The sequence below is a fragment of the Stomoxys calcitrans genome, chromosome 5 (assembly GCF_963082655.1).
Source record: "Stomoxys calcitrans chromosome 5, idStoCalc2.1, whole genome shotgun sequence".
Classification (NCBI taxonomy): domain Eukaryota; kingdom Metazoa; phylum Arthropoda; class Insecta; order Diptera; family Muscidae; genus Stomoxys; species Stomoxys calcitrans.
This window is the reverse complement of record NC_081556.1, coordinates 65,885,828-65,909,600: the sequence shown is the minus strand read 5'-3', so window position 1 is coordinate 65,909,600 and position 23,773 is coordinate 65,885,828. Positions and strand designations below refer to the sequence as shown.

The 23,773-nt window shown below is 39.2% G+C and overlaps 1 protein-coding gene across 2 annotated transcripts in view; it reads left to right on the top strand.

Moving 5' to 3' along the window:
* The window catches only part of LOC106083357 (uncharacterized), a 303,300-nt gene that overhangs the window by 132,508 nt on the left and 147,019 nt on the right, over positions 1 to 23,773 (top strand). For both annotated transcript variants that reach the window (XM_059370091.1, XM_059370090.1), the window contains exon 4: positions 14,081 to 14,182. In XM_059370091.1, coding sequence (XP_059226074.1) covers positions 14,081 to 14,182 — 102 coding nt within the window. The remainder of the gene's footprint in view (positions 1 to 14,080; positions 14,183 to 23,773) is intronic.

Here is a 23,773-nt window from a genome sequence, read left to right as displayed (position 1 = left end):
CCACATAAAATTATTTTGTGTTTAGTAAAAAATTACCGGAATTATACATTGGCATTTACTTTTTTGACGGGTGATGAGGAACCCAACATTGTTAACTACCTCGAGATATATACAATGTGTTGGATACCGGTTAACACAGAACTTCCGATTTAACGTTTTGGAGCTCATAGAAGCTTTAATTTGTGTAAAAATTTGCCGAAGTATGGTACGGTAACAGGTCAGTAGATTATTAATGTACACCTAAGGCGCAATTTTATAATATCACATTTTTTTTGCTTAAAAATTCTCACTCGAAAGCAAATTTAAAAGTGACAGATTTTGAAATTTGCTTCTCATTTTTGATAACTGTTACGATATACGCTATCCCATTTTTGTATGGAAATTCTTACGTTTTTGTTCGACTGGTCGTTCGATAAATTCTTCGTTTCAAATGAGATACACAAACCGCAATCAGTTATTTTTCGTTTGAAGCCAAAACCCAGGAGAAAGTGGAATGGGATAGGATATGCAGAAATTGCCTGCACCTCCTCCAGTTTGTGACGATGCAGGCTGGTATCGGGGTTGATACAAACTAATTGCTTTCTGGGATCTACGCTCAATTGAAATGTTTCGCAGAAGGAAGGAAAATATTCCTTCTCGACTAATTGCACATGCTTGGGTGCCAAGGATTTCCTCAGATATTGAGTCCATACTTGGAAGACTAATCGACTGTAATTCCAATCTTTCAACCACTAACTGGAAGATTGGATGAGGCTGATGGCGGGCGGAGACATGCAGTATTCGTACAAACCTCAACATGTCTGAAGGAGTTGTATCCTACGGATTCAACAAGCTGATAGTGAAGGTGTATGAAAGCGAAGGGGTTGGGGAAACAGAATACAATTCTACAGTTGTTGCTGAACACTTGTCTGAGAAAACTTTCGACCACATCTCTAAGGTCTGAAGGATTGCAGTAGACTGCAAATCGCGCTGCCACGATCGAAAGGGAGGGTGGGTCATGCGGTGGGACAAGTGTGAGCCAGTAGGGAAGGACGGAACTCAAAAGGTACTTCCTCAGCAGCAGCTAGTGAAGCACCTATGGAAGAATCTTCCACACCTATCCTGAGGATAAAGGTTTCCAATGATTTCTCAACTGCACCTGGTTAAGTAAACTCATCATGACAAGATCGAACGAATCCTGTGAGGATGAACCACTGGCGGATTCAAAAGATGAGGCTAATACAACGGTGGTGGAAATTCTGAATCCTAACTATGGTCCGGTTTCTGCCGATAAATCTCCACCATTGTAACACCGCTTCGACAGCACTAAAGGTTCTTCTAATGGCAGGAGGATTGACGTAGTTCTTGTCCAGGAACTATGGGTGTGCGGAGGAATGGTTCGTGGCTTAAGAATTCGTACATTTACTAATCAAGGGTACGGGGAATGGGTGACATAGAGCCTGTATTATTGCAAAGAGTAGTCTAAATGTTTTTCTTCTTCCGTCGCTACGGACTGATTCTGTAGTAGCCAGCATTGAAATTATTAGTCTAATTACTGTCTGGCTTCCCTATATATGGCAAGCGATTCAGATATGCCGCCTTTAAGCCTTATGTTACTAGTTGAAGCCGCTTCTGCAAGGAAAAAGTGCCTCATTGTAGGAAGTGATGCTAATGCACATCACTAGATATGGATAAGTTCGGATATCAACGAAAGGGGTAAGCTGCTTATCGAATATATTGTAAGTTGCAATTTGGCGATAAAGGCGAAAAAATCGACCCTTATTACCAGGAACAGGCATAAGTTACTAGATGTTACCTTTGTATCGGAAAGTACAATATATAAGAATATGCGTGTGGGAAGTGTTTGGCGAAAATACTGTGGTCCCTCTGCTATACAGAAGAAAGGCGGATTGGGACAATTTTCGTACACGTTCAGCATGGCTATCCTTTCTATATCCGAAAAGGAAGCGAAGGACATAGACATAATGATTAAGCGGATCACGAAGTCCCCTAATGGCTAGCTTGTGTCAGCACATCCTAGTGCCATGTCAAGGAGCAAGCAGCGACCGCCGTGGTTGGTGAAAGGAAGGGCTGCAGAATACTCTTTAACAGACCGAAAGCCGAAAGCACGATTGGGATGAGGGACTCAGAACACATCTAGAAAAGAATAACTGCGTTCGTATACTTAAAAATGCATGCAAATTTGCACCAATTGTTATTGGAAGTTGTTTGCGTATCTAATTTACCAGGAGAAGAGAGCGGGAGAGTGCTTGAGAGCAAGCTAAATGTTGAGAGTTTGGTAATTAACAGCTTGCAAATTTCAGCTGAAGGTTTTTTCCCAGCAGAAATTTGCTGCATCGGACAGCTGTTTTATGAAAAGAAGTTGTTTAATTCAAATAAATAGCAAAAGGGATTAAAGGGTGTTCTTTCTGTTCTTTCCTGCAAATGTTTAGACTAGACTACTTGTTGATACACATTTCACGGGAACCTCTCCAACGGACAACGTGGCGCCTGTAGAGGTTGTTACTGCTATTTATTCGTCGGAGTTTTTTTGAGGAATTGTGTCTCATTTTGAAATCCATAGGGCGATGAACAATTTTGAGTCGGCAGGCCCTGATGAAGCATCATCGGTTGAATAACAAGAGAACTACCAGATCGGCAAAGCGATAGCGTTAATGATGCCTCCAAGATATAAAAGTTTATATCAAAAACCCATATCCAAACTGAAACGTTAGTAGACGATGAAAGCTCATTTTCCACAGGATACGACGGAAATCACAGGGATGCCGGAATCTTGGAAAACGATGTTGATCAAAGGCTTATTTATAGAATAGGAAGCTTTGACGAGCTTCAAACCATTATGTCGGTCAGATCTGATCGATTATTTCAGGCGTTGTTACAGAAGGCGGCAGACTATCTGCTGCCCCACCTGGCCACTTTTCTCTAGCACTTGCATATACTTCGAAAGCCTGGTAGGAGGAAAGGGTGGTATTTACACCCAAGCCCGGCAAGGCATATAATGAGACAGCAAAGGCCTACAGACCTATAAGCCTTTCGTCCTTTCTACTCAAAGCAATGGATCGTAATGTGGATACCATTATAAAGAGTAGGATATTCAGCGAACTGCTTAATAAGCACTTCCAAAGGCGGTATGCATTGACATCGAAGAGGGTTTTAACAATGTGCTGACCGACACAATCCATAGACCAGTACCGGGTAGACTGGATAAACCATATGCTTTGGAACAGGTGCATTAATTGTGGGTCTCATGACAAAAGAATAGGGGAGAGAGTGGCACAAGGCTCGCCATAGGGGGGCATTTTATCGCCACTCCTATGGGTGGTCACCATAAACAACCTATTATGGATGCTGACTGAAGAGGGATTTGAAGCCGTCTGCTACGCAAACGGCTCTTACAAAGGGATGCGCGAGTAACTACAGACTGCTTGTACAACGGATGAACAAAATCCAATAAGTCCATTTAGACATGTTAAGGCGCTATTACACGGCATGTAGATATCTTATGACAAGTCACTTTTTATATTCACATGTAATCGAAAATGTTTGTCAAATTTGTCGATTAACATACGATTCATCATTTTTGCTATCACACCTGTAAAGTTGTGAGAAAGCTGGTTAAATCATAAATTTGAGAAAATCCGAAAAGTCTTGCAGATGGTATACGACTGGGTTAGACCCCGGGGGTCTAAATGTTAACCCAGATAAGACTGAAATTTGCCTGTTCACGATTTAGGTTAGGATAGGTTGAAAAGAGGGTGCTGATATTAATCCAGTAATCGGCTTGTTGTGCGCTCTAAAAACTATAAAGTAACCTTTGAAAACCTTTGCTACTTACAAAATCCTTAATTGTTTTCAATACCACTTCCCTAAGTTGGTTCATGCCTGGTATTGTGCCTCCACCAAAGTACCGGTATCCGTTAGACGCGAAAGCCGGGATTTAACTCACCAAATTTCCTGAATAGAACGATTTCATTATCTGACAAGGTCAAATACATGGGCAGGAAACTTTGGAATTTTCACATTCAGGAGCAACTGAACAGGCTCACAAATGTTGTGCCTTATGTAGATCTCACATACATCTCAGCAGTTTGGTGGACTGCGATCGAGAAAAAGTAAGGTTAATACAACTGGCTCAGAGAATATATTGTCTTGACAGATGCGGAGCGATGAGGACCACGTCCACTAGGTCACTGGAGACTATTCTAGATATCCTTGACATACAGATTAAGTGTGAGGCAGCCGTTGCAGGCGATGGGAGAATGGATAGAGGAAAGGAGCAGGTCATACCATTGCGGTATAAGATCACAAACTGTGTAAGAAGGACATTAACGGCTTCTCTGAGGATGGCACATTCCGCTTCGTTTGGGTGCCGGGCCATTGCGGAGTAAGGGGAATAAAGGAGCAGACGATTTGGAAGTGAAGACCAAAGGGCCGCCGCCAATAAACTTGGTTAACACCAAAGGTCAACAAACACGCATGCAACACTGTGGAACAGGAAACGGTCAGTAGGACGTCGAAAATCCTATGGGGAGATCCGGATCGTGAGAAGACGTGGCTACTACTAAAGAAGGTAAGTAGGAGGTCAGTATAGCTTTTGGTATTAAAACGGGACTACGAGCTCACTTATGCAAATCGCTGCAGAAACTGATAGTATGTGTGGTGCATATGGAGAGGATTATGAAACGTTGGAGGATTTCCTATGTCATTGCCTAACTTCCGCGGCTAACAAATACCGGGACTAAGGTGCAGACGCAATACTAAACATTAAGAAGCTTGGGGGGTGGTATGAAAAAAAATTAAAGATTTTGTAAGTAGCACGGAATTCCTAACTACGATTTTCTTTTCTGAAGTTAGTTTTTATTATTTAGAGCACATAAAAAGCCGATTGCTAGCTTAAGCGTATGTCTATAGTGGCATGGGGCAGATTAATATCCGCACCCTCTCTTTGGTCAAGTATCGGCTATGGACACTGTTGAGGAAAGCTACCGCTTTAATTTATTTGCTAGAATAGAAGTCTAATACACTGTAACCGTCATTACAGGTCAAATGCCGGCTTCTGCTGATGCTGCGCTCAACGGTCATAAACCCCAAAATAAAATTGTTCCTTAAGACAAATCATATAGCGGTCATAAGGCCCACAAAAATGAGGATACTACGCCCATATATTTTGCATTCTTATATACCCAAGTGAAAAAAATGTAAGTGGTCAGATCCAAATATATCTGGGATAAGGTAATGTTGGATCTAATTAGATCCAATTAGATCTGCCATATCCCAATATAAATAATTGTATCTGATGCTATATATAACTATATCAGGTAGGATATGGACCAGATATAATTATACCGGTTTTATAAAATTATATACAAAGAGAAATCTTATATATAAAAATCAATTTGTGTTTGTTTGCAGGTTTGTTTGTTTGTTTGTATGTTTGTGTGTTCCTTATAGACTCAGAAACGGCTAAACCGATTTTCTTGAAATTTTCACAGATGGTGCATAATGACCCCGTGGTGAAAATATGGTACTACATTTTTTGATATCTGAAGGGGGACGGACCCACCCCCTTACCCTAATTTTCAGGAACGCCAAATCTCGGAGAGATAAGCGAAATTTTGTGTGCTCTCATATAGTACCCTAAAAATAAAAATTTGGTGTCCAAATTTCGGATGGGGTACCTAGAGGGGCTGCCCCACCCTAAAACCTACCAAACATATATTTAGACCAATCACGACAATATGGGACTCAAATGAAAGTTATTTAGGATAAGAAAACGTATCTGATATCCAATTGTCGGACCAAGTGCTAGGGGGACCACCCCAAGCCCCAAATCGGACATATTTACCGACCATGGTAATATGGGACTCAAATGAAAGGTATTTGCGAGTAGAATACGAATCTGATATCCAAATGTGGGACCACGTTTCTGGGGGTCCACCCCTTCCCCAAAACACCCCCAAAACTGGACTTATTTATTAACCACGGGAATATGGAGCTTAAATAAAAGGTATTTGCGAGTAGAATACGAATCTGATATCCAAATATGGGACCAAGAGTTTGGGGGCCGCCTTTCACTAAAAACATCCCCCAAAGGGGACAAATTTACGACCATAGCAATATGGGGGTCAAATGAAAGGTCTTTGGGAGTGAAGCACGAATTTGATATCAATATTCGGGAAAAGTGTCTATGGGGCCACGCCAACCCCACAACACCACCCAAATAGTAAGTATTTTCTGACTATTGCAATATGAGGCTCAAATAACAGGGTTTTTAAAGTGGAACACGAATTCGACAGGCCAACTTACTGAGTGGCCGCCCATCCCCCAAAACACCCCCCAAGCCGGTCATGTTTGCCGACTATGGAAATATAGACCACGTATCTGATATCAACATTTGGGGCCAACTGTCTAGCGGACGTCCCATCACCATAACAACCCCCAAATAGGACGTATTTGCTCAACAAGACAATTTGGGTCTTAAAGAGAGTGGAACTAAATATTCATAGTTTTTAGGGCCAATAATCCAAGCCGGACATATTTGCTGACTTTTGCAATAAGGAGTTTAAATGTGATTAGAAAACGAATTTGGCACCCAATTTTGAGGGCAATGACAATATGGGTTTTAAATAAATGATATATAAATATATGAGATAGAGCACATTGTTGATACATTTTCCGGGCATAGTGTTTGGGGACCACCCCAAACCCCAAAACACCCCCAAATCGGGCATATTTACCGACTATGTCAACGTAGAGCTTTAATGAAAGGTATTGGGGGGTAGAGCAAGAATTGACACTTACTTTCGGGACCAATTTTCTGGGGGTCTACTCCTTTCCCAAAATACCCCACAAACAGCAATTTTTTAGTGACCATCGCAATATGGGGCTCAAATAAAGGTATTTGGGAGTAGAATACGAATTTGATATCCAAATGTAGGACCATGTATTTAGGGTATCACCGTAAAATTTTTCGACCATGCCAATATGTGGCTCAAATGAAAGGTATTTGAGATTAGAAAACGAATTTGATAACCTACTTTGGGGCCATGTGTTTGGGGGACGCCTCATTCTGTAAACTCCTCTTAAGCCAATGACAATATGGGGTTTAAATAAATGGTATTTTAAAGAAGTGCACGATGCTGATATTTTTTCAGGGCCAAGTATATGGGGGACCTCCTCTCCCCCGAAAACACCAATAAATCAGACATCATGAGAATATAAGTCTGAAATGAAGTATTTTGAGAATGGACTACACCTTACATCCAAACTTAAATAGGTAGACCAATAAAGATCATATGGAATTCAGACAAAGGCACTTATATTGTTAAACTGTTAGTCAAGTTAGCATGATATTTCACTAAAAGATCTTTGAAGAATTGTCGAAAATAAGTATTCCAAGGAAACTTTTGTTCCATATAAAGTAAAAGAAGGCGCAGCGGAGCGGGCCCGGGTCAGCAAGTGCTATATATAATTATATCTAGCCTTAGATATAATTATATCTTGGGCAATATATATGGGTATCTTGCGCTACAAATAGCTGAATTTATTTATTTCAGTTTAAAGTAGAGAAATGCTTGTATTTCATTAAAAATTATATAGCCAATAATATATATATCTATCTATCTATTATATAACAAGTAAAAGTGTGCGGCCGGGCCGAATCGTGTGAACCCACAGCCATGCTAAAAATTTGTACAATAAAAAAATAAGTTGTAGGGCATAATTTCATTTTAAATATCAAACTTCTGTCAAACCAGCAAAATTTAAGGGTTTGGGAACTGAACAAGGATGATTTTCAGCTAAATCGGACAAAACTTGCGGCTTCCAGAGCTCAAGAAGTCAAATCAGGAGATCGGTTTATATAGGAGCTATATCTAAACCCTCTATTATCCCTCCTCCTTGCTCCAATTTTCAAAAACGCCAGATCTCGGTGATGGGTGCACCGATTTAGGCGAAATTTTGTATGCCACCTTATGGTACCCCAAAAACACCAAATTGGTATAAAACTTTGGGGTCAAATAACCTAGAGGGACGCCCATCCCAAAACCCACCCGAAGGAACATATTTACCTATTAAGACAATATGGGTATTAAATGAAAGATATTTAAGAGTAGAGTACGAACTTGGTACACAAATTTCATCCCACAAAGCCTCCCAACAGGACACTTTCACTGCTTTGGGCAATATGGGTATTAAATGAAAGGTATTTAAAAATAGTGTACAAATATGACATAAAAATGTATTCCTTGGTATTTAAGGTGGCTCTCCATCCCTCGAAACCCCCCAGCAGGGCATATTTAGCAAATGAATTAAAAGCTATTTAAAAGTAGAGTAAGAATCTGACATTAAAATTTATTCCTTGGTGTCCTAGGATTCCTTGGATCAAGATAGAATATGACAATAGGATAAAAAGTCTTTGGTAGTAGAGTACACTTTTTGCCCTCAGATTGGGATGGACACAGGAAGGACCTGCGGATCTTTAATAATGTGGTAGCTTTGAGATATGAATTTGAACTTAGATAACCAATTCAAAAAAAAATTATTAGTGTGAATCTGAACGGGACCCGTAGCCCTGAATGTCTTGATCACCAACTTAAAAATGCTTAAAGACAAATGGTGTAGCGAAGCGCACCGGGACAGCTAGTCTTATATATAACAAGTAAAAGCGTGCTAAGTTCGGCCGGGCCGAATCTTATATACCCTCCACCATGGATCGCATTTGTCGAGTTATTTTCCCGACATCACTTCTTAGGCAAAAAAGGATATAAGAAAAGATTTGCTCTGCTATTAGAGCGATATCAAGATATGATCCGGTTTAGACCACAATTAAATTATATGTTGGAGACCTGTGTAAAATGTTAGCCAATTCGAAAAGCATTGCGCCCTTTGGGGGCTCAAGAAGTAAAATAGAGAGATCGATTTATATGGGAGCTTGTCGGTCTATAGACCGATTCAAACCATAAAAAGCGTGCTAAGTTCGGCCGGGCCGAATCTTATATACCCTCCACCATGGATCGCATTTGTCGAGTTCTTTTCCCGACATCTCTTCTTAGGCAAAAAAAAGGATATAAGAAAAGATTTGCTCTGCTATTAGAGCGATATCAAGATATGGTCCGGTTTGGACCACAATTAAATTATATGTTGGAGACCTGTGTAAAATGTCAGTCAATTCGAATAAGAATTGCGCCCTTTGTGGGCTCAAGAAGTAAAATAGAGAGATCGATTTATATGGGAGCTGTATCGGGCTATATACCGATTCAGACCATAATAAACTCGTATGTTAATGGTCATGAGAGAATCCGTCGTACAAAATTTCTGGCAAATCGGATAATAACTGCGACCTCTAGAGGCTCAAGATGTCAAGATCCCAGATCGGTTTATATTGCAGCTATATCAGGTTATGAACCGATTTGAACCATACTTGGCACTGTTATTGGATATCATAACAAAATACTACGTGCCAAAATTCATTCAAATTGGATAAGAATTGCGCGCTCTAGAGGCTCAAGAAGTCAAGACCCAAGATCGGTTTATATGACAGCTATATAAGGTTACGGACCGATTTGAACCATACTTCGCACAGTTGTTGGATATCACAACAAAACACGTCGTGCAAAATTTCATTCCAATCGGATAAGAATTGCGCACTCTAGAGGCTCAAGAAGTCAAGACCCAAGATCGGTTTATATGGCAGCTATATCAAAACATGGACCGATATGGCCCATTTACAATACCAACCGACCTATACTAATAAGAAGTATTTGTGCAAAATTTCAAGCGGCTAGCTTTACTGCTTCGGAAGTTAGCGTGATTTCGACAGACAGACGGACGGACGGACGGACAGACGGACGGACATGGCTAGATCGACATAAAATTTCACGACGATCAAGAATATATATACTTTATGGGGTCTCAGACGAATATTTCGAGTAGTTACAATCAGAATGACGAAATTAGTATACCCCCATCTTATGGTGGAGGGTATAAAAATCAATTTGTGTTTGTTTGTGTGTTCCTCAGAAACGGCTAAACCGATTTTCTTGAAATTTTTACAGATGGTGCATAATGATCCCGTGGTGAAATAGGGTACTACATTTTTTGATTTCTGAAGGGGAGGCGGACCCTCCCCCTTACCGTAATTTTCAGAAATGGCAGATCTTGGAGATGGGTGGTGAGATTTAAGCGAAATTTTGTGTGCTCTCATATAGTACCCTAAAAATAAAAATTTGGTATTCAAATTTTGGATAGGGTACCTAGGGGGGCCGCCCCACCCTAAAACCTACCAAACATATATTTACACCAATCACGACAATATGGGACTCAAATGAAAGGTATTTAGGATAAGAAAACGTATATGATATCCAATTGTCGGACAAAGTGTTCGACATAATCGGACATATAAATCGGACATATTTACCGACCATGGCAATATGGAACTCAAATGAAAGGTATTTGCGAGTAGAAAACGAATCTAATATCCACGTTTCTGGGGGTCCACCCCTTTCCCAAAACACCCCCCAAACAGGACTTATTTACTGACCATAGGAATATGGGGCTTAAATAAAAGGTATTTAAGTATAAAATTCAAATCTGATATCCAAACATGGGACCAAATGTTTGGGGGCCGCCTCTCAACAAAAACATCCCCCAAAGGGAACAAATTTATGACTATAGCAATATGGGGCTCAAATGAAAGGTCTTTGGGAGTAATGCACGAATCTGATATCAATATTCGTGAAAAGTGTCTATGGGGCCACGTCACCCCCACAACACCACCCAAATAGGAAGTATTTGGTGACTATTGCAATATGGGGCTCAAATAAGAGGGTTTTTAGAGTGGAACACGAATCCAATATATATTTTCAAGGCCATCTCACTCAGTGGCCGCCCATCCCCCAAAACACCCCCCAAGTCGGTCACGTTTGCTGACTATGGAAATATTGGGCTCAAATGAAAGATATTTGAGACTAAAAAACGAATTTGATGACCTATTATGGGGCCATGTGTTTGGAGGACGCCTCATCGTGTAAACTCCCCTAAACTAATGGCAATATGGGGTCTAAATAAATGGTATTTGAAAGAAGAACTCGATCCTGATATTTTTTCAGGGTTAAGTGTCTGGGGATGACCTCACCCCCGAAAACACCCCTAAATCAGATATCATGAGAATATCGGGCTGAAATAAAGTATTTTAAGAATGGAGTACATCTTATATCCAAACTTAAATTCGTAGACGAACAAAGATCATATGGGATTCAGATAATGGCACTTATATTGTTAAACTGTTGGTCAAGCGATATACTATTTTCGTAGCATGGTATTTCACTGAAAGCTCTTTAATAGTAGAAAATAAATATTTCAAGGAAACCTTTGTTTTATATAAAGAAAAAGAAAAAACAGAAAAAAAAAGAAAAGAAAAGAAGAAAAAGTCCACGAACTTAAGTTTGGATGTAAGGTGTACTCCATTCTTAAAATACTTCATTTCAGCCCGATATTCTAGTGATGTCTGATTTAGTGGAGTTTTCGGGGGAGAGGTGGTCCCCCAGATACTTGGCCATGAAAAATATCAGCATCGTGCTCTTCTCTCAAATACCATTTATTTCAACCCCATATAGCCATTGGCTTAAAAGGAGTTTACAGGATGGCCCCAAAATGTGTTATCAAATTCGTTTTCTAATTTCAAATACCTTTCATTTGAGCAACATATTGGCATGGTCGAAAAATTTTTTCCCTTTGGGGGTGTTTTGGGAAAGTGGTTATGCCCTAAATACATCGTCCTACATTTGGATATCAAATTCGTATTCTACTCCCAAATATTTTTATTCGAGCCCGATATTGCGATGGTCATCAAAAAATTGCTGTTTGTGGGGTATTTTGGGGAAGGAGTAGACCCCCAGAAAATTGGTCCCGATAGTAAGTGTCAATTCTTGCTCTACCCCCCAATACCTTTGCATTTAAGGCCTACATTGTCATGATCAGTAAATATTCCCGATTTAGGGGTGTTTTGTTGAGTGGGGTGGTCCCCTAAATTCTATGCCCTGAAAATATATCAGCAACGTGCTCTATTCTCATATATCTATATATCATTTATTTGAACCCCATATTGCCATTGGCCTCAAAATTGGATATCAAATTCGTTTTCTAATCTCATTTAAACTCCTTATTGCACAAGTCAGCAAATATGTCCGGTTTGGGGTATTGACCCTAAAAACTATGAATATTTAGTTCCACTCTCTTGAAGACCCAAATTGTCTTGGTGAGCAAATACGTCCTATTTGGGGGTTGCTATGGTGGTGGGACGCCCGCTAGACAGTTGGTCCCTAATGTTGATATCAGATACGTGGTCTACTCCCACATACCTATAATTTGAGCCCCATATTTCCATAGTCGGCAAACATGACCGGCTTGGGGGGTGCTTTGTGGGATGGGCGGCCACTCAGTGAGTTTGCCTTGAAAATATATTGGGTTGCCCAAAACGTAATTGCGGATTTTTCATATAGTCGGCGTTGACAAATTTTTTCACAGCTTGTGACTCTGTAATTGCATTCTTTCTTCTGTCAGTTATCAGCTGTTACTTTTTGCTTGCTTTAGAAAAAAAGTGTAAAAAAGTATATTTGATTAAAGTTCATTCTAAGCTTTATTAAAAATGCATTTACTTTCTTTTAAAAAATCCGCAATTACTTTTTGTGCAACCCAATATATGGGATTCGTGTTCCACTCTAAAAACCCACTTATTTGAAACTCATATTGCAATAGTCAGAAAATACTTACTATTTGGGTGGTGTTGTGGGGGTGGAGTGGCCCCATAGACACTTTTCCCGAATATTGATATCAAATTCGTGCTTTACTCCCAAAGACCTTTCATTTGAGCCCCATATTGCTATGGTCAGAAATTGGTCCCCTTTGGGGAATGTTTTTGGTGAGTGGCGGCCCCCCAAACACTTAGTCCTATATTTGGATATCAGATTCGTATTCTGCATTTAAATACCTATTATTTAAGCCCCATATTCCCATGGTCAGTAAATAAAACCTGTTTGGGGGGTGTTTTGGGAAAGGAGTGGACCCCCAGAAACGTGGTCCCACATTTGGATATCAGATTTGTATTTTACTCGCAAATACCTTTCATTTGAGTCCCATATTACCATGGTCGGTAAATATGTCCGATTTAGGGGTGCTATGGGGCTTGGGGTGGTCCCCCTAGCACTTGGTCCGACAATTGGATATCAGATACGTTTTCTTATTCTAAATACCTTTCATTTGAGTCCCATATTGTCGTGATTGGTCTCAATATATGTTTGGTAGGTTTTAGGGTGGGGCAGCCCCCCTAGGTACCCATCCGAAATTTGGATACCAAATGTTTATTTTTAGGATACTATATGAGAGCACACAAAATTTCGCTTAAATCGCACCACCCATCTCCGAGATCTGGCGTTTCTAAAAATTAGGGTAAGGGGGAGGGTCCGCCTCCCCTTCAGATATCAAAAAATGTAGTACCCTATTTTCACCACGGGGTCATTATGCATGATCTGTGAAAATTTCAAGAAAATCGGTTTAGCCGTTTCTGAGTCTATAAGGAACACACAAATATACAAACAAACAAACAAACCCAACTTGATTTTTATATATTGGGTTGCCCAAAAAGTAATTGCGGATTTTTTAAAAGAAAGTAAACGCATTTTTAATAAAACTTAGAATGAACTTTAATCAAATATACTTTTTTAAACTTTTTTTCTAAAGCAAGCTAAAAGTAACCGCTGATAACTGACAGAAGAAAGAATGCAATTACAGAGTCACAAGCTGTGAAAAAATTTGTCAACGCCGACTATATGAAAAATCCGCAATTACTTTTTGGGCAACCCAATATAAGATTCTTGCTGTTCTGTCTTAACTATTTCTTTCATCAAATAAATATATGTTGTGTCAAACAGTCTTTTACTATGTTTTAAACGCAGTAAAGATACGAAAGTAACGAAAGTGACGAAACCCATATAATTAGTAATGATGTATTACATAGTTTTTCCTGTTTAGTTTTCTTGACCGTAGTATTGTATTTTATATAATGAAATTTATTTTTTTACAGATATCATGGATAAGAAAGAAAGATTACCACCTATTGACTGTTGGCTTAACTACATATAGTAGCGACGAAAGATTTAGTGCGAATCATCTTAAGCATTCAGAGGTAAGCGCCGAACTTTTATGCTAAATTTTATATTTCTATATCTCTTCTTTGGTTTTGGCAGAAAAAAATCTGCTTCGCACAATTTTGTATTCTTTTACACGTAAGAATTGGAATGTAAACGATTGCTAAAATTCAGAACTCTAGTTCTAAAAGGCCATATGAACTTAAGGTTTATCAATAAAAATTCCTATTTATATCATTTGTCCCAATATTTTTGTCCCAGTATTTTTAAAAGTGACAACTTTGAAAATGTCAAAATATTAGATAGACGAAACAAACAAGAAATTGTTGCTACTGTAAAATTTGATGAGGATACCTCCCTCAATTTTATTTTTCAATTGTGGTAGCTGTTGGGTGCAGGAACTGACACATCGGCGGTGACATTTGTTCATAAAGTCAGAGCTGAATTTTGCACTGATTGCCAACATAGTGCAAATATCTTTTGGAAGTTGTATTATTGGCTTTGAACGCTAGACAGCGGCAACGGCTCATGCTGCTGCTCCATGTGCCCAGGTTCGCATTAACGACGAAAAATGGCTAAAATAGAGCTGCTCGATTTAGAATTGGCGTAAAGTAGACGACTGAAACCAGTTACAATAATTTGTCCCTTCATGTTTTGTGGGAAAATTGGCTTGTCAAAAGTCGGCAATTGTTTATATCCCAAAAATCAAACGAAAAAATTTCTCAAAGTTCTTAGGAGTAAGATTTCTGGAGTCCGTTTTAAAGTCTAAAGTCTAGAAAATAAGTGTATGGCAATAATCCTACTTGTTTTGACAACACGTTCAATTTTATGCCAAAATCATAATATCTAGCTTTCTTCGCTAAATAGTTATAAAACATTAAGATGTAAAGTTTCTGTCAACAAACTGATTCTTTTTTATATTTTTCAAACAAACAACATTAAAGGAACAAGCTAGTCTACTTAGTTTCATCAAAAGTTTCTTATAAATACGAGTATAACAAGTTATCATATTACAGTTCGGCCAACCTGACAATATGATTGCCCACAATCATGATATAAAAATTGTGTATATTATATAAGTGTGACCAATAACATAAATCTATAACCTAGGTGTCAACCATTTCCGAAGTCGCTTTGCTTCAATTATACCCTTATATGGGATCTGTGTCAGTTGACAATTGTCAACATCTCTCACAACGTAGCGATCATTATCTAATACTTTTTCAATAATGTAGGGACCACGATATTTTTCACAAAATTTCTTATTCTTCCCAACTGTATTGTCAATATTCATAATAACAACATAATCACCCTCATCGTCACGTTTTGCCGGTTCATGATGTTTGGAAAAGTATAATTCGTTGTAGTTCTGAGATCGCTGTATAGAATTCAATGCCTTAACCCTCATATCCCTCAAATTTAGTTTCTCCTCATTACTCATTTTCTTATCTAGATATTCCGACAGCTTATCTACCACCACCCCTCGTTGATTCGTTCCAAAGAGTAACTTCGCTGGGGTTTCCTTTGTAGAACTGTGAACACAGTTATTGATAGCATATTCCACCTGGGACAATTTCAATGACCAATCGGAATGATCTATTGGGTCACTCAATTTGCTCAACATGGACTTAATAATACGATTTACACGCTCAACCTGCCCATTTGCTTGTGGAGAGGCAACCGCCACCTTAACATGATTAATATTATTTTTCAAAATGAATTCAGAAAACTCCAATGACGTAAAACATGATCCTCTGTCCGAGATTAGGCGTCTTGGTCTACTGTAATAACTAAAATACTTTTCGAGAGAACAACAAACCTCCTTAGTGCTCGTCGAATTTACAGGATAAAGTCGAACAAATTTTGTAAAAGAATCAACTACCACTAAAATGTGTTTTCTTTTCGATTTTAATGATGGAAGTGGTCCGAAGTGTTGCACGTGTATCGTATCGAATGGCTCCGCCACCTTTGGAATGCTGTACATGTTCTGTTGGTTTATTCTAGCTGGAGCAGCATAAATGATACATTTTATACAATTCTTAATGAAGCTATCTATCTTATTGCGCATGTCTGGGAACCAAAAATTCTCTCGAATCTTATAATAACATTTATCTGTCCCCAGGTGTCCAAGCTTCTCATGTATCATTCTTATCACATTATCTTCCATTTCCTTTGGGACATATAAACAAACGGTTGCACCCACTTTCTTAAATAAGAGACCGTCTATTAGGTCAAAATCACATATCTCTTCCTTTTCCAAACGTTTACATAAGTCCTTAATAACAGGATCTCTAGCTTGGGTCAGTTGAATTTGGACATCGAGTTGATTCGAATCTACAGAGCAAATCATGTTACATCCCACATGAGGGGATATTTCCTTTTCTATACATCTGCTTAACATATCCACATGACCCATAGAAGAACCCTTCCTGTGTTTGATAGAATAGTCATAGTTCTCTAGTTCCAATGCCCAGCGGGATATCCGAGGATTAACTTGTCTCTTGTTCAAGGTCATTGTAAGTGAATTGCAATCTGTGACTATGGTAAAATGTAATCCTTCTAAATACACACGAAACCGGCGCAACGCGTAAATAATTGCGAGTGTTTCCAGTTCGAAGCTATGATATCTCGATTCTGCATTGGTTGTAGCCTTTGAAAAAAATGCTACGGGGTGGAACTTTTTATCATCCTGACGCTGCATCAATATTGCTCCGAATCCATGAGAACTTGCATCACAATGTAACTCCGTATCGCTTTTAGGGTTATAGATAGCTAATACTGGGGCCCGAAGTAAACGAGACTTTAATTCACTAAAGGCCTTTACACATTCTTCAGAGTAAACGAATTTTTTCTCTTTACGAAGCAAATCTAACAATGGCCTTGCAATATTTGAGAATGACGGAACGAATTTCCTAAAGTAGGAAAACAACCCAAGACAAGTTTGTAATTCCCTATGATTCCTTGGCATTGGTATTTGTTTCACAGCTCGCAAGTGATTTTCTGTCGGCCGTATACCTTTTGGGCTGATTAAGTATCCTAAATACTCTAAACTCTGATAACCAAATTTACATTTAGTTAATTTTATACGTAATCCGTACTCAAAAGCACGTCCAAGTACAACCGCCAATGTCTGAACATGAGAATCGAAATCAGAGGATGCAATCAATATGTCATCCATATATATAACCACTCTATGGTCCTCTATTAAGTCGCGAAATATACCATTTATAAAGCGTTGAAAGTTTGCTGGAGCATTCTTTAAACCAAATGGCATCTTCAAATACTCGTACTGTCCAAATGGGTTACAAATGAAGTGTATGGAATTGAATCATTATGCATTTCTATGTTGAAAAATCCATCCTTCAAATCCATGAGGCTAAACCATTTTTTGCCTGATATGCTCTCAATACAGTCCTCGATGAGGGGTAAAGGAAAGTTATCCCTAATAGTCTTTTTGTTTAACGCTCGATAATCGACACACATCCGCGTTTCCCCTGTCTTTTTCTTTACCAACACAATTGCTGACGTGTATGGAGAATTGCTGTAACGTATTATTTTCCTTTCTAACAAATCACTAACAATCTTCTGCGTTTCCTCACGATCACGAACCGACAATCTACGGGGAGAGCAGTGTATTGGAATATCATCAGATAATTTAATCTGCATCCTATAATCAGATGACTTTTTATCAATTCCCTTTGGAGTTATATAACGATTATGAATAAGATCTTCTAAAGTCTTCTTCTGGAATGAACTTAACAAAGGATTTAGATCAATATCGTCCGTACGTATCACTTGGGAATTCACAGGACTATCATAAGAATTGCTTATCGTAGATGGTGTAGACACCGAGGTTATATTATTATTGTCATTTATTTTTCTTGTGGATTCAAATACTTCTATATCATTCGTAGTTTCCTTGACTTGAAGTAATTTTACATTAAATGCATGCATAAAGTTCCGTCCAAGAATCATTGGAACATGAATGCTCTCGTTCGGAACAACAAGTAATTCTATTTGTTTAGACGATTTTTTAAATTTTATTAAACAAGAAATATTTCCATATATTTTCAAAGGGGAATTGCCAACTCCAACATACGAAGTTGGTATTAAATTCTTCGAACGTATCACACCAGTCGGTAATAAAGACATCTTAACCAAACTAATTGGGCTACCGGAATCGATCAAGCACGAAATATTCGCAGAATTAGTATATTTGGATCCACAAGAATATTTAAAGGCCACACTTACCATTTGTGTTGTGTCTACAATATCATTACTACAAAATATGGGAGCAGTAACATTCATCCTTTTAGGACAGTCCTTGTAAAAATGTCCCATTTGGAAACAATGGAAACAAGATCCCGGTGGACGTCGAGGCTTATTGCAGGTGTTCTTCATATGTCCAAATTGAGAGCAATTGAAACATCGTATGCCTTTAGTATTGTCACGGCCTTCTTTATGAGTACTGACTGTTTTTGACCTGCGTTTCTCGTATCTATCTATTCCATGCATCAATTCTTGTAATGAGTTTGATCCGTATAGAATGGATATGTTGTTGGTTTTATCTTCCATTCCGTCTATTATAATGTCAACCAGTTCTTGCTCGTTGATTTCGCCTTCTGCTGCAATAGTTTGCATTGCTACTATATAGGCAATACACGGCTCTGTTGGCTTCAACTTGCGCAAACGCAATTTTTGATAAACTTCTTCTTGCGTTACCGTTCTCTTGAAAATGTCTAAGAGGGATCTCTTCAACTCCTTATATTCTTTGTAATTTGAATTTTCCATGAACTTTCGCGCAGTTCCAACCAGCAAATATCTTAAGCACATATATTTTTCTTGGTCAGTCATATTTATAGTGTAGCTTTCAAAAGAGTTTATCCATTTTTCAATATTTCGTCCATCATTCCCAGAAAATTTCGGAACCATCATAGAGAGCTCGTCATAATTGATATTTGTAGAAACCTTTTTTCCACCGTTTTCTAAAGATTCAATTTGGTTTCGAAGAGCCAACATTTCTTGCTTCAATCTCAAAACTCTAATTTCACTCTCTAGTTCATCAGCTTCACGGGATAAAACGCTTGAACGAATGAAAGGGTCTGTTACCTGTGATGGAACAGAAGGTCTAGAAAATTGTCCTCGAAGTAAGTTTGCAGGAACGGAAACTGAGGAATAATTGACGGAGGGTACGGAAGAAACAACACAAGAAGATACGGAAGGAGGTACGGAAGTTTGTGTTTGCGGAAGAACATCACAGGACACGCCAATTGCTCTATTGTTAAAAGCGACACCCAATGTATTTGTATTCATTAAATCGGAAATAACTGATGAAGTCCGGGCGGCAGAAACAGAAGCAGCAGTCCCTGAAGTACCAGGAAATTGTCTTTGAACTGTATTTACAGGAACGGAAGCAGAAGAATTATAGACGGAAGGTACGGAAGAAATTACGGAAGGAGGCACTGAAGTCTGTGTTTGCCGAAGATTTGCACAGGATACGCCAATTTCGCTGTTATTAAAAGCGACACTCAATGTATTTCTAGATATTAAATCGGTTGAAGTCCGTGCGGCAGAAAAACAAGCGGCAGTTCCAAGAACCAATTCAGTTTGATTTGTGGACTCACCATTACATTGAAATGACTGAAGCAAATTTTCAGGATCGGCAGTTGCGGAATAATAACGGGAGTTTCATTCAAAGTATTGGATGACATTGTAGTGACAGTTACAGATGAATTCCCAGCAGAATCAGAAGAAACCACATTTCCAGAAGGCAATTCAGTCTGCTTTGATGGACCACCGTTAACTTGCAAAGAATCATATAATGTTCTCAATTGTGCAATTGACGCTGTTTCTGGAAATTCCACATTTGAAGCTTTCAAAGCTGAAAGAATTCTTTCTCGAGTAGGGCGTGAATCCATATTAAAAAAAAAATTTTTTTTTTTTTTTTTTTGGGAACCCCACACCTGAATTGTAAATTTTCTGTCAACAAACTGACTCTTTTTATTATATTTTTCAAACAAACAACATTAAAGGAACAAGCTAGTCTACTTAGTTTCATCAAAAGTTTCTTATAAATACGAGTATAACAAGTTATCATATTACAAAGAAAATAATTTTTTTGTTGTACAAGACTAGGAGGTAAAACGATCTTTTTTCTAAAATTTTTAAAATTCAAGGTTAGGTTAGGTTGAAAAGAGCGTGCAGGTATTGTTGTGTGCTTCAAAAAATATAAAGTAACGTCTAAAAAGAAAATTTTAAGTTAGGAATTCCGTGCTACTTACAAAATCCTTAATTGTTTTTAATACCACTCCCCTAAGTTGCCGGTATCTGTTAGACGGACAATGACAAAGGAAATAGTCCAATGCATGCCATACACATGCTACCACTTGCCGCACCGATTTTACATAAGTGAGCTCGAAGTCCTATTTTTCCCGACCTACCGACCGATTCGGTCATCCTCAATGTTGCATGCGCATTCATCGCTCACTTCCTTAACTCGGACTGCGTCGACCCGAAAGGGTTCGGGTTAACCAAATTTATTGACGGCATTCATTCATCTGGCCTTCACAGCCAAATCGTCTATCTATTCATTACCCCTTACTCCGTTATGGCCCGGAACCCAAACGATGCGGATTTTACCATCCTCAGAGAAGGCGTTAATCTTCTTCTTACACTGCAAGACTGTTCGTGACCTTACGGTCCTGGTCGTTATTGCCCTTATGTCAATTTTACTGTCCGTAAAGATGTTCAGACTCGACGTCCTTGCGTTAGCAGCACACCACTTCATGCATTCCGTGATCGCCCGGATCTCCGCCTGCAGTACCGTATTATGGTCAGGCAGTCTAAAACAGATGTCAGCCCCTGGGTTCTCAATGTACACCCCCAGGCCCACTCTTTCCTCTAGCTTTGGTCCATCCGTGTAACATGATCTTCCAGATGGCAATACTAGGGTTCTGTCAATCAAAGACAGTGCCGATTGCAGCAGTGCCTTGCACTCGGTTTCAAGGTTCATCTCAAGTTTCCGATCTGAAACCTCTTCCCATCCTTCCAGGTTTCCAATCGTCGCCTCGATTAAACCCCCGATGGTATGAGCTGCTCACACCCTCATTCCATTCTCCCATTGCCTTAAGTCTCATAACTGCAGTGGCTGCCTCACACTTAATCTGTATGTCAATGGGTCGGATATCTAGAATAGTCTCCAGTGTCCTAATGGACGTGGCCCTCATCGCTCCGCCTATGCCAAGACAACACGGTCTCTGAACCTGTTGTATGGTCCTTATGTTGCACTTATTCTCCATAGCAGTCCAACAAACTACTGAGGCGTGGTCTAGTCTGGCTCCTGTCCCACTCTTTTTCATGTTGTCCACAATACGTTCCATAATTTTGAGTAGAAAGAACTTAAGGCTTATAGGTCTGTAGGCCTTGCTTGTCGCATAACTTGCTTTGCAGGGCTTGGGTATAAATACCATCCTTGCCTCCTGCCAGGATTTCGGAGTATATGCAAGTCCCAGGCACGCTGTAAAAATATTGACCAGATGGGCCATATAGTCTGCCTCCTTCAGTAGTAACGCCGGAAATATTGCATCAAGTCCGGGTAATTTAAATGGTTTGAAGCTCCTCAAGGATTTCTCACCATAAACTCCGTAATAATAAACATTCGATCGACATAATAATCGTCGTATCCTGTCATCAAAAGCCTCAACATGTCTTATATTGTCTCTGCTCTCACTCCCATGTCGTCTACTAAAGTTTCAGTTTGGAACCCATGTCCAAGAGAAATTAGAGAAATTTTTTTGTCTTGCAGGTGTTATTAACGCTATCGACCTGTTTGCAGAAAAGATTTCAGGAGGCACGAATTGGCGCTCTGGTTATCCAATTGTATTCCTTGAGCCGTTTGCAATACACATCCCACTAAACTTCCGCTTTCTTACAATGTGCTCTGTTAAAAGGTCTGCGGGCCTTTTTTCCAATGTTGCGAATCTCCCCGGTTATCCAGTGTTTTTCTTGGGCTGATTTCCGGAAGCTTATCGGATTCGGCGCTGGTCGTGCTATTCTAAGCTTAATGTAGCGGTGGTCAGAGAAAGAGTGTTCCATGGAGACCCCCAAGCCTGAACCTCATCGATTAGATTTTCCGAACATATCGTCACATCTAATACCTACTCCCTAAATTTATTAACAAAGGTAGCAGAGTTACTAATATAAAGTGCTATTGGGTCGTTAGTATGCAAGAACTCTGCCAGGGCTTGGTCCCGCTTATTAGTGTTGGACTACCCCATGAAATGTGGTGAAAGCTCGCATCGCACTCTATATGGTTAAAACCACGTTTACACTCTTTAATCGGAATCCGGATTTAATGGCTCGATCTTCTGTTTTCCCTTTTTAAAATCAGCTGACAGGGTGTGACAGTAAACGGGGTTTAACAAATTAGTAGAATAAAAAAAAACATGCATTGGGAAAAGTACAACTAATAAGCAGGGTTGTCGAGCTTGGTTAATGTGGTAATTGTATCATAGATGCGTTTTCGCTATTAATACGATTCAAATACAACATACCAACGCACGGCCCTTGAAGCCATCACACCTAAAATGGTTGAAAAGTATTCTAACAAAAGACAAAACGCGTCCCATAGTGGTTGGTGTGTGTTGCTATCTTTGGCTTTCCTTTTCCATTTGCTCGTCTCGAAAGAGAAACAAACAAAAATTGTAATATGAAAAAATTAGTAATAATATATGTTATTAAAAAGATATTTTGAAGTACATATTACGGCTGAATGGATTTTAATTAAATTGGCATTAATCGAAAGATATTTTTCCAGAAAAGCGACGGAAATTAAGGGTGATTTTTTAGCATTATCTTTTTGGCAACACTGGTTTAAACAGCTTTCGCACGTTTCGTGTTTTGTTTCACTGTCTATCATCTCTAGTTTGGTCTATAATTGAACCATGAATCGTCTTACAAACGAACAGCGCTAGTCAATTATTGAATTTTATTATCAAAACGCGCGCTTCTTATATTTTATGGACGATACTCATTTTTGGCTCAATGGGTACGTAAATAAGCAGCCGGTATGCTGGTGGCATCATTGGACCGTACTTCTTCAAAGATGATGTGAATCGTAACGTAATTGTGAATGGAGCGCGCTATGAGATAATATCCACCTTTTTTGCCCAACATACAAGAGCTTGACTTGCCATGTGGTTTTAAAAAGAGGGTGCCAAATGCCACACAGAAAGCGGGACAATGGACTTATTGAGAGCGATTCAGTGAAAATTTTATTTCATGTTCAGGAATGCGAAACGTGACTGGTATTTTCAAGATAAAGAATATGCTAAAAGAGGTGTGTGGTGATGTGATGCGGGTGTATGGTAGTGTGATGCGGGTGTGTGGTGGTGTGATGCGTGAGGTCCTACTTGGTATTCTTTGGCACGTAGTGCTGTCAGTAGCATAAGATGCGGCTATGGACAATGACGATTGCGGTTTAATATGTTGGCAACGATTAAACACAACTTTGACAACACACTCATATTAATATTGAAGTAAACATTAAAAGGAGTCAAAGTTACTAATTGTGTGGCAACACTTTGCGCTTAAGGAATGAAATAGTTGACGGAGTGTTAAACAAGTAAAGG